Here is a 16,696-nt window from a genome sequence, read left to right on the forward strand (position 1 = left end):
GGAATGGTTTCGCTTTCTTATAACGGTACTTTCGTCTCTTTCTGTGGCATATTACACATCTACGTCAGTTTTCAACACATGTTCATAAAGAGTTATGTTACCAGAAAAGATTTTAGTCTCCACACACGTTCCATATTTTAAATAAATCAATCTCTCCAGTCCACACTTAATTAATCACCAAGAACCCAATGCACTTAATGTTGGTGTAGTCAAAATCCGGTCGTCAAAAAGGTTCTCAGTTCTTTCATAATATTATGCATGTATGCATCTTCACGTTAAATCATGCATTGCATTAATTTACCCTTCGCCGTTAGCGAACACGTCTGTCAGAGGGCCGCCTAGTGTCAAAGAACTGTCCTAGTTGTTCTATGTTGGCACAATTCAGACTAAGTTAAAGCAGTGACCGAAGTACATGTATTATATCATAACTGCAACTATCACCTGCATTAAACAGTGATAATATACGAGACATGGATGAATTGACATTTGCATGATTGTTGATATGTCTGTCACTTTGCATTCATGATTTGGACTACGATAAAGACGGCGTATAAACAGCAGTTATCAAACCGATTTGAGTGTTTTGTCCAGCTCATGCAAATAATCGAGGTATGCCAGATCATGTACCATAGTCAGTCAATTTTAATGAAGAATAGACATCTCTGTTGCAAGAATACAAAATTGAAAAATAAAAACAATTAAAGCATGTACCTATTTTGATTTGTAGCATATTATGTTCCCGATGTGTTTTTTTTAGGTATCGTCACTATTTGATATTTATTCATCAACATATGCTTAGTCTGATACAGAAGATGGCTGAAAGGGTGTTTCATCAGAGTCACAGCATTCGAGACCTTAGCAAAACTTGCAAATAGGACGTTTCGAAATCTGGCGAATCAGTGAACACAATGATGTCCGACGCACTTCTCTATCTTCCCATGTTTGTTCAAATACTTGACTTGCCTTTGCATGTGTTTGTGAGGGTGCCACTGGTTGAATTGCCTATTCGCGAACGCTTGGTATGGTCATTGTTATTTCATAAACACATACTCATAACATAGTCGGACTTGTAAATGGATTAAAATTTCTTAGGATTGTGGAAAAGGTTTTGTCGCTTCTATAAGCCTTCGAGTATGTACACTGTATGAACAGCGGTAAAATGCTGTACTCTACCTCCAAAATTCTTCGGCAGCAGTAATACCAGGAGTTGAGTTTGAAGTCAGATTACCAATATCAGGAACCAAATCAGTGATGTTAAACCGAGTTGAATTACGGTCCACTGAGATGCAGTCTGGTGTATTCCAGGCGTTACCACAGTGTTCCCAAGGTAGGATGGTGTAAAAGGAGTAGTAGAAGTAGTATGTGATCCAGCTGAACAGGACGTTGTAGTAGGTGTAGAACATCCACGAACACAGCACACACCCCACGCCGATACCTGGGAAGCGGAACGTGTTACCATGCTCATTCCATCAACCTCTGCTTTGCATGCTGCCATTATTCACAGGCCGTTATAAAATAATGATACAACTGGAATATTATTTTTACTTTGGCGTTCACCACTCACTCACTCACTCACTCAATCACTCACTCACGAACTCACGAACTCACTCACGAACTCACTCACGAACTCACGAAATAACATCAGATTGTTTAACCGACTTGTACAACGTCGTATTGTCGCAGACCTGGCACGTACAACGTGTGTGTTGGCTGATTGTGCCAAGGTGTCCCGACGACAGGGACTCTCTGCTTATGGTTCAGTATCAGTTATTTACACACCACCGTGACATGTTATATCATGCCTGTGGAATAACACAGATGTAACATTTAACTCACTCACTCACAACGGCGAAGGACACCCTTACCTTTAAATGCGGGACATATATCCCAGACTTTGATAGGTCCACTCTGAGAATACTGACCAATCGCCATCTCCAGAAAAACACATGGGATGGCTCCAATGAGGGTAAAAAGGACGAAAGGTATCAGGAACGCCCCTGAAATGAGGAATGGCGGCCACATATCCAAGCAAGGACTACAAGGACATGACACCATGGTAGAATCGATTGAATCTTAATGATCACTTGTCTGTAAACGTATAAAGTACGTTGTAGTTGCCATTATCAACTGCTTGACCCTGCAATTTTGACTTACATCAAAGAGAGGCTACTGCCGTCAGAAGGTAGATGAAGTGATATAAGTCTTTGTAACTTGTACAATAAAAGTAACAACTCCATTACATGGGTCAATAGTATGCACCAAGTTGGTCTCTTAGAGTACAAGATAAGTCCCAAGATAAGTCCAACCATCTGTTGAGATGTGTTTTCTATAGTTCTTCTCGAGGAAAAAAAACATGACTAAAATAGATCGAATAGACTGTATTAGATAGTTAATCCGTTAATTACCTCCTCCATTGCGCATGCAGTAGAACGGGAACTTGATGAATGTGCCGGACCCGACACTGAACCCCAGCAGCGTGATGATGTAGTCCAGTTGATTCCGCCATTGCTGGTGCGCCATGACAGAATAACCTGAGCATGAATCAGTCAGAAAAGCATGTTTGCATGTTTACAGGCCTTTGTATTTGTTTGTGAAGGACCGCCTCCGTGGTCTTGTGGTAGAGCGTCCGCCCGGAGAGCGGAATGTCCAGGGTTCGATCCCCGGCCGCGTCATACAAAAAGACGTTAAAAGATTGTACTTGTTGTTACCCTGTCTGGCGCTCGGCAATAAGGGGCTAAAACAAGGACTGGTCGGCTCGGAGTCAGTATACTGTGTCTGAGTGGGGTATTCATGTTAAACTGCGGCATGGTATCTCAGTGAGCTAGCACTATAAATCGGCATCAGTCCGGACTAGTACAAGCAGCCACACACACACATACACGTGCATGCACGTCGCTATATAAGTGCAATAATCTTGGACGCGACGTTAAACCCAATTTCACCTCACCTTGTATTTGTTTATGACCGGTGCCACAGGTGGGACAGGATATGCCCACCTTTTCGTGAACGCCTGGTATCATCAATATTTGATAGTAATATATAAACACCTGCTTTTACTTTTACCATTTTGAAACTTAAAATATTCAATAATTATCACTAGTGTGAAGTATGCGAACTAATGTAGGCCCAAAAGCAACTCGAATTGGGTAAGCATGTCTTGCAAGCGTCCTTTCATCCTGAACAAAATTAATGTACTCATTTTGCAAAAAGAAATGATTGTTAGTCGGGCAAAATGATCCTCGTTCATTCTGGAAACCTTTTAAACTCTTGATGTATCAAGGATACGTGAAACCGTACCGCAAACTTCTTTGACTACTTTCGCAAACTGAATGATTACATCGAGATGATTACGTATGTGGGCGACATGGGTGGCCCAGTCGTCTAAGGCGCCGCAATTTGCTGTATATAATTGTGTTTTTTGGGAACGCAGAAACCTATGGTTGTAGGTTTAAATCCCGGTTCACCCAGATTGTGCTTATAGGTTTGTCAGCACCACAACCGTGCTCGTTGGTTTCACCGAAGTGGTAAACGGCTGAGACTTGCAATTACATCACTTCGGGCATTCCTCGGCATAAGCTGACACGCTGTGATTAACTGGAATACTGTTCAATGCCTCGTTATACCCATCTCTTTCACTCATAAGTAATGTTTATGAATCAATATCAGTGAGTGAGTGAGTGAGTGAGTATGGTTTAACGCCTTTAGCAATATTCCAGCAATATCAAGGCGGGGGACACCACAAATGGGCTTCACACATTGTACCCATGTCGGGAATCGAACCCGGGTCTTCGGCGCGACGAGCGAACGCTTTAACCACTAGACTACCCGACCGCCCCGAATCAATATCAACTAGTGCGGGTACAATCCCAAGTCACCCGTCACAAACACAAGTCGTGTTTTTACCAAAACAAACACCGGAACATTTTTGAACAAATCAAAATAATAATTCACAATTTATAAGACATAACCCACTTGGAAACGCCTTCCATGTGTACCTAAGGTGAACAGTTATGCCTATACATGTTTTGTTAAATCGGGCGATTTTGCGAGAAAATAAAGATGACGCTTGGGTATGCCGGATTTCACTGTGATGTGAGGAATACATGTAATTGCCTACTTACCGGTTTCCTGAGAGGTACTGACGTTACGAGACCCTGAGTGTTACTGTCGTGGTACGCTCATCAATCTCTCTTGGCCATGCAAGTCACGTATGTCACGTCTGTATCACGTGGTTTACATCAGGGGTTTTGTAAGAAGGTGGAGTGGTTGACCAAAGGGTATGATGTGACGCACAGAATGTCACGATAAGCTGATCTTCGTTTGAATACCAGATAACGATCTCATATTCCCAGATTCTTTATTTATGTATGCGAGGCCACATGGCCAAAAGTATATTTGAATTTTAACAAAAGATGCTTACGTCTGCTTGTATACTGACCAAACGAGTGAGTGAGTATGGTTTTACGCCGCTTTTAGCAATAGAAATGGGCTTCACACATTGTACCCATGTCGGGAATCGAACCCGGGTTTTCGGCGTGACGAGCGAACGCTTTAACCACTAGGCTACCCGACCGCCCCTCTGACCAAACGAGAGATGGTAATGACCTGATAACAAACGACGCAAACAACCGAAAAAGACGACAGGGGTGTGTAGATATGAAATAAACGTTTGTGTTCATTTGATCAATAATTGGTCAAACATTTGTTTATACTGCATGGCATGGTCCGAATCAATCTCGCAATGACAATTTGAAGGTGTCTTCGCCATTCCTCTTGCAGTGCCTTGCCCAGTTCGGCTAACGTTTCGAGAATCTGGACTCATCTGAACACATCAAAGGAGACCATTCCCCCACTTTCTAGCGGATTTTAACGATTTACAATTTCACGGAAGTTTCGACATCAAGAATATCCCTTTCCTTGTTTGTTGGGTCTATCGGGTTTAGTTCCGCAGCCTTTCTAAACAGTTATTTCTTCTACTACCGATAATAACATTTATACATAAATAACCCCTACATTTTGGGGGGAGTGCATATCTATATCTCCAAACCGTCCCATCTTTTTGTATTTGTTTGCTTTGTCTGACCTGTATACATGTTGGGACACAAAGCATAATTCACATCATACAATTTCCAAAGTACATATATATAACGAAACAACTCAGATTATGCTTGCAGTTATGTATGTTTGATAGACTGGTATATCACAACGATTCTGGCACGATTGAACTGAAACTCAGCATAAAGAATGAATTGATAAGAATGTCTAATAATATAAATACTATCGAGTGAATTTCATGGTGACTGTCTGCAAGAGCAGGTGGTACCAAAATGATATTCAACATATACTGAACAACAAAAGTTCCTGTGACATTGGTTATGTTTTTTACCAAATCTGAAACAATTTCGGTTTGCAACAGATAAAAGACTCCTGTAAGTGTTCAAATGGTTTAATTTGCCATACTGACTTCAGAAAATCCGTGATTTCATAAAAAACATGAACATGCCAAAATGTTAATTTGGAAATCAATAGCGTGTGTGTCCACCTCTGGTTGCGATGCAAGCAACGTACGGTTTGTGAAGATATTCGTCGAAGGCCAGGGATGCTTCCTGCAGTCACTGTTGCTGGCTGGGATCAATTTCGTAGGTGTTCGAATCCAGTTGTCTTGTCGATTATTGGTTACGTGTGGCCTGCCACTCCGAGGATGGACTCTGACTGCATTCGTCTGTTGCCAACGTTGCCATAAACACCAAATGGTGTTTCTGTGGACGTTAAATTGTCTTGCAACACCACGTTGACTCGACCCTGCTTCAAGCATACCAATGGCTCGCAGACGCTCATTTTCGGAAAGGCGTGGCATTTCGTAATATTGAATAATTGCTTAATTTGTTTGTTTTTCTGAGTGGTTGTTGTGGAATCCCGTTAACGCACATGTTTTTATACCCATTCTTGGGTAGTAAAATGCATGGGGCTTGCATAAAAGTCAACTTTTGCATGGAGTGCATGCTTTTCTGCAGCAGTTGCGTTTTTGTGACATGATTCCATACATGTACTATAATAGTGAAAACCAAACTTTACTTGTTTTAAAAATACAGTCACTAAAATATTGGTGTCACAGGAACTTTTGTTGTTGAGTATATATGACAAACTGGTTTCGATTTTTACAATATATATTTAAGGATTAACTGTGTTTGTTTTCGGATCATTAAGGTATGATGCAATCTGTATGGTCCGCGTAGCGGATTTTTACAAAAGTTTGCGCAGCGGGTTTTCGGTTCATACTTCAATGAACCGAAACAAATACACAAGCAATCCTTATAAGTTAATTCAACAACGAAAATTATCTGCAATGAAAGAATGAAAAAAAAAAAAAATCAAAGCAGAGTGGCGAGATTGATGAAATTTGTTGACATTTGTCGATAAAAAACAGATGAGAGAGCCTGCACGTTTGTTGTTTCATTGAGGGTGGTTAGGAAGATGAATATGCATGAATTTCACAAAACGTACTGTGCATGAAAGGACAGGTGAGCAGAAAGAGAATTCCCTTGACTGTAATATGGGATTCACCGACATTTCGTTGCAGTCGAAGTAGTCCGCTTCGGTGTTGGCGTGGCTTATTTATTTACATTCATTGGCAAATTATAATGCAATAGCACGTGACCGATTCAGCTAATCAGTTTGTTGTTTAACGCCGCAGCAATAATACAGCTATATGACGGCTTTCTATGAATAATCGAGTGTGGACCAGACAATCCAGTGATTGAAATCATGATCATCGATCCACGCAATTGGGATCGATAACATGCATCAACCAAGTCGGCGAGCCTGACCAACCGATCCCGTTAGTCGCCCCCTACGACATGCATAGTCGCCTTTTACGGCAAGCATGGGTGGCTCAAGATCTATTCTACCCCGGATCTTCACGGTCGATTGACATCATGAGCATCGATTTACGCAACTGAGATACGATGACTTGCTTCAGCCAAATCAGCGAACCAACTTAATATATTACAAATGTATTCGGATAAATGGAGATTTAGCGTGAAGTTGACAAAATAATAGTACATTTAGAAAATTGTTGCCGAGATAGAGAAAAATGCTGTTTTAAAGGTGAATTCATTAAAGCCGTCCATCAGTATTAATACCTTGGAATACTATTTACTCACAAACTAATTTTAAGCATTTGTTAAACAGACCGAAAACAACATTCTGTCACACCCCAGATTTATATCAAACCACTAGATTCTCAACTCGACCAGTTGTGTTGTACGATGCCAAAAATATGGGAATCTAAGAAGTTATCTGAAATTGAAATGATTCACTTATTTGACTTTGACTTATTTGCAAGAAAACATTTCCTGAATATTTTATGTCAACACCGAGAAACAGGATCAGTGGTTAATGTGCGGGATTCCAGCTGTTAATTACATCTAATATTCGCTGATTACACTATTGGTTGATAACGTTTTGGACGTATGGACATTGGTTGCCCAGGAAATCTAATTATATGCTTGTGTATCTTTTCGGGAAAAATACTTTGGCTTCACGTACCCTTTACAGTCATGGTGCTCACTGTGTATGGCTGCGTATGGAACATGTTAGTAATGCTGATGACTTTCTGAAATACTTGTCGTGCTAGTGTGTGTTCAGACACGATTTGTGCTCTGCTCTCACATGTACACAAATTTACAGATTTGACTGTGACGGCTGCCCCCGGTGGGACAGGATACGCTCACCTTTTTCGCGAAACGCGTTATGTCAATTCAAATTTTCAAATATGCAATCTACATAATTATGACATACGTTGTCTTTGTGAGATACGTGTATTAGAATAACATAAGCAGCATGAAAGTCTGTATAAACTAAAACATCACTTTATTAAATAGCATGTCAAAAGTTAAAATATGCGAGGTGTTTTATACATATGGATCATAACTGTAGTTATGCTCTTAAGTATTTAAGTCATTGTTGACGTCTTGTGATGTAATCCATCATATTAAGTCTAAAAAATGTGTGTAACTACACTATTGACGTCGGAGTCTCTCCTTGTCGAGACTGAGACATGATTTGCCCTACAGACATTCAACATATGAACTGAAGATCAAGATATCCATACACACCTGACAATACACCAGTGTGGCTATCGATGCAGGTACAATGTATCACAGCTCCACAACGCAAGTGTTAATGGAAAGTGTGTGAATGACGCGTGCTACTGGTAGGGCAATATATGCTTCCCCTATATGCGCGGACACCCGGTGTCATCACTGATTTTCAGTGGTCCATTCATATAATGTTCACAGCTATTTCAGCAGTGTAGGTCCAAACTATCGTATGCTAGTATCAAAAGCTGGTCTCAGATGCCTAGCCAGGAGGTGAGGTGAGGTCGCGGCCACAATGATTGCACCTATATAGCGAAATGCATGCATGCATGCATGCACGTGTGTGTGTGTGTGTGTGTGTGTGTGTGTGTGTGTGTGTGTGTGTGTGTGTGTTTAGCATGAATTCCCCACTCAGACACAGTATACTGACTCCGAGCCGACCAGTCCTTGTTTTAGCCCCTAAATGCCGAACGCCAGAAAGGGTAACAACAAACATCTTCTAGTGTCTTTTAGTATGACGCGGCCGAGGATCAAACTCTACTTTGTATCCAGAAACAGTAACTTGTGTAGCCCATTAGCGCAAGGATGGTGTTAACCATGTTTGACCAGGTTGTTGTCTGTTATCAAAGGTCATGATCGCTTCGTAATTGACAGGTTATAACAGGTGCTCTGTCTGGCTCGACAATACCGTTTACAGACCGCCATCTTATATCTCTCATCTTTGGGACTGAGGTGTATATAAAAGACAATTACAAGAATCTGTAATAATTGCAAGTAATCTCTTGATGATATTGTGTCGTCAATCGTATGTGTGTAGAACAGACGAGGCGGTTTCACTGGTCTCGATATTTTAAATTCAGGACGATAAATCAGTAGATGGGTATTGGCTATTTGATCGTTAATGAACGTTATCAGATCATATATAACATGAAACTTACGTTGAACGTCTTCGTCAAAATCTTCCGATTCATATGCATCAGGAGGCAGGTGTCCACTTCCATATAGAGATGGTACAATAATAATAACAAATACATTTAGAATTTAGAACATTTAGAATATATAAAAGGGACAGTAAAACAACTAGATGACCACAGTGTTGTATTCAAACCTAGTATCCATGAGGATGTCCAACATTTCACAAATTGTTTTCTCAGTAAACTTTCATTTTAGACATTCCGGTATGCGTTATGCAAAATAATCAAAACGTAAACGCGGTTTAAAGCTTTCTAAATTGGAATCATGCTTTAATTGTATCAGGAAACTGCTGTTGATCATGTGATCTTTGTCACTTTACAGTGATTCGCAGCTGCTGATCACATTATGAAGTAAATTGTTGAACTTATTTTCATCTCTCATTAAAGCAACATTTCTTATAGTACATTATCACAGAAAATACCTTTTCACGGCAAGCAGTCAACACAGATGTGATATTCTGAACACATATCCATGAAGCAGGTGTCCGTGTTGAAGACAACAACGGCGAAGGTCAACAGCAACTACAGCATTATAAGTATCCAGGAAACATGAAAGACGAAAAAACGACGTTTGGTCACAGATAGTTGGAAACGTCGTGAGTTTTCCTTGTTAGGCGGAATTGTTCGCATGTTCTACCATCGGTTGTATAACTTCAGTGAATTCTTCCTGTGGGGGTGATCGCCTCCAGTTTTCATTGGGTTCGAGAGTCTTCTTCAATTTCTGAAATGAGCCAATGAGGGAATAAATCGTTATGATCCAAAAGTCCAAAAACACATTTTTATAGTCAACAATCACAGGTTCCTTCATAAAAGCAGACCATGTGATCAAATTAATTTAATGCTTCTAATGTATTGTGCAATAAATCTCTCCTTGTTCTAGACAAATATTTGTAAGGTAATTTAACATAGCAAACATAAAATGGACTTGTTGACATTCACATACTGCTTTATGATGCCTCAAAGTTAGATTGACAAATCAGAGAGCAGAACTACTGACCCAACATTAGGGTTATACCGTCAATAAAGATCCGAGATGTTGCTCCTGACCTTATATGGGACAGTTTACCGTCAGTAATATCCATCTTGGATTTTCCAACACCCACTTCAAATATTTTACTTGAAACATCTGGTACAGAAATTCGTTATTCGACACTATTTTGTGTTTTGTATCATTAATTGTGATATGCAAGGACATTAAATCACTTTCGTCACTTTATTGATATAGACTATAGTTACACTTGTCAACAAGGTTTGGTCTCTAAGGTTTGAGGAGTAGTCTCCCTTTGGCCCTTAACGTCCGCTCACGCAGCTTAGAAGAGTAGTGCGATATGGATACCAAATAGTGTAAATGTTTCGGCGTTATAAATTCGTCATGGTGGCTTAAGCTGCCGTATACGGTGTCAGATTAGGTTAGCAGAAAAATATTGTGCGAGGTTAGGGTTAAGAGCAACTTCAGAATCATAAATATCCAGAAATATACCAGCAACGATCTAAAAATAGTTGACACAGATAGTTGGACACGTCGTAAGGTTTCCTTGTTAGGCGGAATTCTGACGCCACACCCAATATTGTTTCTGCTAACCTAATATGACACCGTACATGGCATTTAAATACACCATAACAAACAATATGTCACCCTTATTAACAAAGCATAGCTATACAACAGGCAGCATACACCAACTGCGTTGTACCCAAAGTCAATGTGATTCAGGTTAGATTCGAGTTGTATTTACCTCTTTCAGCGTTGCCCCTTGTGTGTTGTAAACCGTCCAGATGAAGACAGTCGGTAACGGCAGGAGTGACGAAAAGGCTATGAGCCATCCAACAGCTGTTGCCCAGGTGGGGTAGATGTAGTCATGGTACTTTGGCGGTCGGTGGGAGTACAGGGAGTAGCAGCAGATCACCTGGTACAAGAGATTGAGCATAACACATACACACAGTACCCTTGTTCTTGTCCTACTGGACTACAAAAGCATGGTGTGCTCATCTCCATATATTTCGCTCAACTTCAGCATCGTGCCTTCCCGTAAGTATATCAGAGAATTACTGTAGATCAACATTGTACCTTCCCGCAAGAATATCATGGAATTACTGAAAAACAGCATCGTACCTTCCCGTAAGTATAGCAGGGAATTGCCATAGCTCTATGTCATGCTAGAGGGTCGAACCCTTTGGGATTATAGGGTAGAATTGGTGTCCAGCTACCTTTATTTGTAAAAAGCGGCGTTACTCGGATCGGTATTGGTTGATTTCATGGTACGATGCTCACAATATGTCAATCAGTGATATGTGACTAAATTGTCAGACTTCTAATAGCTGAAATATTACTGTGGTATTAAACAACAAACAAACAAACATAACGATAGGGAGAAGGGCAGCATGACCGAAGGGGTCACCGGAAATGTATGCATGTTGTAAGAGCCTTGTAAATTAAGCCTCGTGTGTCTCCTCCATAACATTGGTTTAGTTTTCCTCAAAGGGGTGGATATGGTTAATCTTGTCCACCGTTTGATTGTGCTTGGTTCAGGTTCCAATAGAGTATTTACTTCCTACAGGATATTGTTAGAAAATTGTTGACTGCAGCGTTTAACACCATTCATTCTTCAATTTAGTCGGGGAGGATTTTAGTTACCAAACGAATAGATACTGAAAAGGTGAGTATGATAAAGTAATTAAACAACGAAAGACTTTTATCCTCAAGAAAATGATCAGGTTTCAGGCCCATGGGTGAGCGAGTGCCAAGATGCTAAATTCTAGTTCACCATCCAATGATGACATATATGTACATTGCCGTCAGGTTGGCGAACTGATATTATTTTATCTGATAACAAATGTTAACCGTCACCTGTCCTAATCATGGCCACACCCTCATTGCTGCATAGACTAGACTGATCTAGAGATCTATACTGTGTGAAGTGTAAGTTTGAGGGCGTTTCTAAGATCGGAGTCAAAGTAAAATGACTTTATGTAACGTTTCTGAATAATCGACAGACGAGTGAGTGTTGTTTCAGCGACGCTTTGAATAGCATTTCGGTTTTGTGGCATCTTTATGAATGTATGTGTAATGAGGACATGTAACGTTCATTTATTGATATTTTGCTAAATAGAGCTATCTTTGCGCTTTAAGGTTTGAATAAAGTGGTCAATGTCTACACTTTCCTCACAAATCGGGGCTTTCCTCACATTTGAGGAACGCAGCTAATTATCTAATGATATATTCTTCGAATTATGTTGTACGCGGCTCGGCGACTATTCAATAAGTTTTAAAGAGTCAATATTGTATGATGTATTTCGATGTTTCAGGAGTATGTCAGTATCAAAGCTTCAGTAATGAAGAACAACTTACAACTAGAAACAGAGGACACACAAACTTGAAACTAATGACCATGACTCGAGGTATAGTCTTTCCCCACATCGTACGGACGTCCTCCTGGAGCCTTTTGGTTCCTGGAAGTAAATCAGGATCAATTTATAACATCAACATACAGTATATCTATAGACTGGCAGGGGGCACGGGTGGCCCAGTCGTCTAAGGCGCCGCGATTCGCTGTGCAGATTTGTGTCCCTTGGGCACGCCAGAAACCTATGATTGTGGGTTCGAATCCCGGTTCGCCCCGATTATGTTTCTAGGTTTGTCAGCACCATACCCGTGCTCGTGGGTTTCACCGAAGTGGTAAACGTCTGAGACCTGCATCACTTCGGGCTTTCCTCCCACATTAAGCTGACACGCCGCGATATAACTGGAATACTGTTTAAAGCGGCGTTAAACCCAACTCACTCACTCACTCACTCACTATAGACTGGCAAGCTCAGTATTTTGCAAATTGAAATTGAAGGTAATGAACACATGTCACAGCCAAAGAAAACGTGTCCTTTTGTTACTGATTTTGGACTTGGACATTCACTTATCTATACACTGGCAAACATACCTATTCTGAACGTTATAAACACATAGCACACACATATATAACGTGGTCGTGGAATTTAAGGGATTTTGTATTAAGTCTAGATTACAAGATCCAAGGCCTTTCAAAACGTTGATTGTGGACATGTTGGACCCGTGAAGATCCGCGATAGAATAGGTCTTCAGCAACCCATGCTTGCCGTAAAAGGCGACTATGCTTGTCGTAAAAGGCGACTAACGGGGTCGGGTGGTCAGGCTCGCGGAATTGGTTGATGCAGGCCATCGTATCCCAATTGCGTGGATCGATGGTCATGAAGTCAATCACTGGATTGTCCGGTCCAGATTCGATTATTTACAGACCGCCATCATATAGCTGGAATATTGCTGAGTGCGGCGTTAATCAACAAACAAAGAAAGGTAGACAGACATATGGAGGACATTTCCAAATCTGACGCATCAGTGTCAACAATGATGTCCTTCCCTATTTCGACCTGTATCATATGTTCCCATGTTCTTTCTGGTGAACAATTGCTTTGCCTTTGCATGTGTTTGTGACGCGTGCCCCCGGTGGATCAGGACACGCACATCTCGTCGCTTACACCTGGTACAATCGCTCGTGTATGACATAGTCGGAATAGCATAGTGCATTCTGATTGTAGCAGATTTTTCTTATGATTATGGAACGGGTTCTTTCACTTGTTTATTTGATAGCTTTTCTGAAGTTTGAATGAAAGTTAAAAGGTTTATAATATCATGTATTTGTACGCATTTGGTTGTAGAACACATATTGTACACATTGAAATTTGACCATTGTGTTACTTTTGCACGCCAAATGCTTATGAGTGTTATATTGCTGGAATAATGCTAAAAGCAGCGTAAAATCAAACTCACTAACTCACTCACTTACCATAACACCAGCCTACAACAATGCACTCAAGGATGCCCAACACGGCCGTTGATGGGAAGTAGGCGTACCAGTCAACCAGCGTCACCACGAATATCCCACCCTTAAATGTATAGATAATACAAAAGGGTTGACAGATCGGGTTGTAATAACCTTCTGATAATCATACATGTGCATTTGTTAGATTCCCAAAGCCTATTTGTCGTTTGATTTTTTTCAAACGTCATACTGTTGTATTGCTAAGAAGAGTATTATATGACGTCGTAAACTGACAACGTTTCATCACAAAAATAATAAATTAACTACAGTGAATTGTCTTTGTAACGATAAAATCGTTATTTGGTTATAAGGTGTGGCGAAGTGAAATGAGGTTGTACGTTGGTCAAGATTATGCTGTAATCCCCTACCACTTTCATTCATTGCCTCGATGCCAGATTGCTATTCTTCTAGATAGTATATTTTGAACAAGTTTCAGATTACAAAATCGCATTAAGCAATCTCTGTGGTTCAAACTGGGATATCCTTCACGAGGTTAATATTAAGAACTCTTTTCAGCTGCGGATTACCTTAGGTAATGTAAAGGACACCTGAATTGGGAGGTAACAATGTACCATCATGTACCTTATAAATGGTATGTATCGCGACCAAAAGAATTGTGTTTTCAGGGGTTTACATGCAAGCCTAACCCTGACTCTGTCCATATGTTCATGGTAATGCCAACAAAAACGACATGTTCGCTTATACCTGTAAAATATATATCAGACCAAAACGAGCATATTCAGTTTCACATGCAGTGTTCACCGTTACCTGTGAAATATATATCAGACCAAACAGGAAGAGACTGAGGAGTACACCGCTGATGGTGAGCCAGCGTTGTTTCATCAACTTGGGGAAGACATCTTCCAAGGCAGCGACGACTATGTCCACACACGGAACCTGCACCCATACACATATTGCAACAGTGTGTCACGTTTATGGCTACTTTGGTATTTGAGAAATTACCGCATCTTAGTTACATCCATAGTGTCTCAGCAAAATATATGATAGAAAATGTCAACGTGGTGCTTTCATAGGCATGTTTGTATATTGATCCTGGGATCTTTAACAAAATATGCAAATTGTCGAAATAATTGAGAAACGCATGTATAATGCATTACAGTTCATAAGACAGAATTTCCTCAGCCATCTTGTTTGATAATTGCTTGGTCAGATTAATATCATTTACGTTATTATAATTAATCCTACATTCAAATTAATATATAGGTTCATGTTGATAAACTATGTCTAGTTTCTAAGCTGAGAGAATTGAAGCTTGCCCATTACCATAGTATCGATATTCAACGATATCAAGGTCAAAAAGGTCAGCACAGACCATAGCTGTGCCAGTGGGAGAGCAGAAATGACCTCAGGGTACACGATGAAGCTTAGGTCAAACCCTGAAACACAGGACGGATAGCAAACGTAATATGTATTCCACGTTCGATGCGAAAAATGATATTTAACTTAGTTCGTAAAGAAACGGACATGCCATATTGCAAATTCCGATCTCATTGATATTCCGAAAATTGATATGCTGTTAAGTGATTCATTTGAACAAACAAAAGACACACAGTAATAGAATAACGTGTCTAGAAACCTCCCATACATCGTTTTTGGATTCAAGCACTGAAGAGACTGTTCTTATCTGTGAGAGGAACTGGACAGGATCTGCCTTTCTGCACATGTGCTCTGAACACGCATGTGTATGTAAGTGAGTGAGTGAGTTAATGTTTGTAGTCACCTCGGAAATATTGTAGCCATATCGTGACGAAATCAAGTTAAACCAGTCGACGAAAGACGGTAAAAGAACCAGATTATCGAAGATGTAGATTTAGAACTAGCATGTACCAATACAAATTGAACTATTCATGACACTGCAAATAGAAATGGGTCAGAGATCACAAGCATCCAAAGTGAGGCCACCATACAAGAGACCAAGGGGGCGTACAGTACTTATGCAACCTACATGGTACCCCAGCAGGATTTACACCATCCCTCTGGCTACTGGCGATTGTTGGAAAGTAAAGCCAACGCTTAAAATTTAAAAGTGTACTACGATAAAAACGATAGAAGAATAATATGGTCTTACATACTCTCACAGGGGGACAATAATTACGCTACTTCAATGCCCCGTGAAAGTATAACCACTAACATTCGCTGATATCAAATTTACTCATACTAATTTTAAAATAAGAATTTATTAATTACAAACATGATCTTCAAAAATGTTGTAACGAAGATATTTCTTTTTAAAAAGCAAATGATTAAATGAGAACACATGGTATTAAAAAGGTGCTTAATACTTTATGCTTGAAAATATTTATCCTGATTTTCTTATCTCATCCCCGTTGGGTGTTTGATACGAGTGCCAGAAAGTCTAGTGCTTTCATGCATTTAGCTCTTAGACATTTAATATGTTACAATGTGCGATGACTTGGCCTCTACGACTACTTTGATGGGATTGCCAGATAAAATAGTTCTAGGCATGCTAATTGTAGAGCATTCGACGACTTGTTTGATGTATCAGTAGGTTACTTACCAGAGGATTGAAACGCTTCAACAGTTACTCCACGCTGGAAGGCCACGTGACCAACAACAGAGAAGAAAGCGAAGCCGAAAAAGACATTGGAGAGTGAATCAATCAGGCAAATTATTATTGCATCCCTTGAAGAAACAACACATGAACAATATACTGAATAATAGTTTTTGAAAGATTGAAGTTAAAGTTTTCTAAAGATATTTGCACATGTTCATTTTAGCGACTAGCGGGCCAATG

The 16,696-nt window shown here is 40.2% G+C and overlaps 2 protein-coding genes across 2 annotated transcripts in view; both read right to left on the minus strand.

Annotated features, from left to right (window-relative positions):
• Positions 1–1,169: 1,169 nt before the first annotated feature.
• On the minus strand, positions 1,170–4,358 carry LOC125374683 (sodium- and chloride-dependent creatine transporter 1-like). Its single transcript, XM_048385912.1, has 4 exons — positions 4,122–4,358; positions 2,406–2,531; positions 1,866–1,997; positions 1,170–1,435 (listed from the first exon to the last, which is right to left on the minus strand). The coding sequence occupies exons 2-4, from the start codon at positions 2,518–2,520 to the stop codon at positions 1,170–1,172; spliced, it is 513 nt and encodes a 170-aa protein (XP_048241869.1). The 5' UTR covers positions 2,521–2,531; positions 4,122–4,358.
• Positions 4,359–9,180: 4,822 nt separating this feature from the next.
• LOC124131023 (sodium-dependent dopamine transporter-like) overlaps positions 9,181–16,696 on the minus strand; it is a 120,734-nt gene continuing 113,218 nt past the window's right edge. Inside the window, exons 13-16 of the mRNA XM_046494089.2 lie at positions 13,885–13,984; positions 12,420–12,520; positions 10,807–10,977; positions 9,181–9,794 (exon numbers count right to left, since the gene is read on the minus strand). Of these exons, the coding sequence (XP_046350045.2) occupies positions 9,684–9,794; positions 10,807–10,977; positions 12,420–12,520; positions 13,885–13,984 (483 nt within the window). The 3' untranslated portion in view covers positions 9,181–9,683. The remainder of the gene's footprint in view (positions 9,795–10,806; positions 10,978–12,419; positions 12,521–13,884; positions 13,985–16,696) is intronic.

This window comes from Haliotis rufescens, unplaced genomic scaffold, assembly GCF_023055435.1.
Source record: "Haliotis rufescens isolate VD_foot unplaced genomic scaffold, xgHalRufe1.0.p SCAF_10, whole genome shotgun sequence".
Lineage (NCBI taxonomy): Eukaryota > Metazoa > Mollusca > Gastropoda > Lepetellida > Haliotidae > Haliotis > Haliotis rufescens.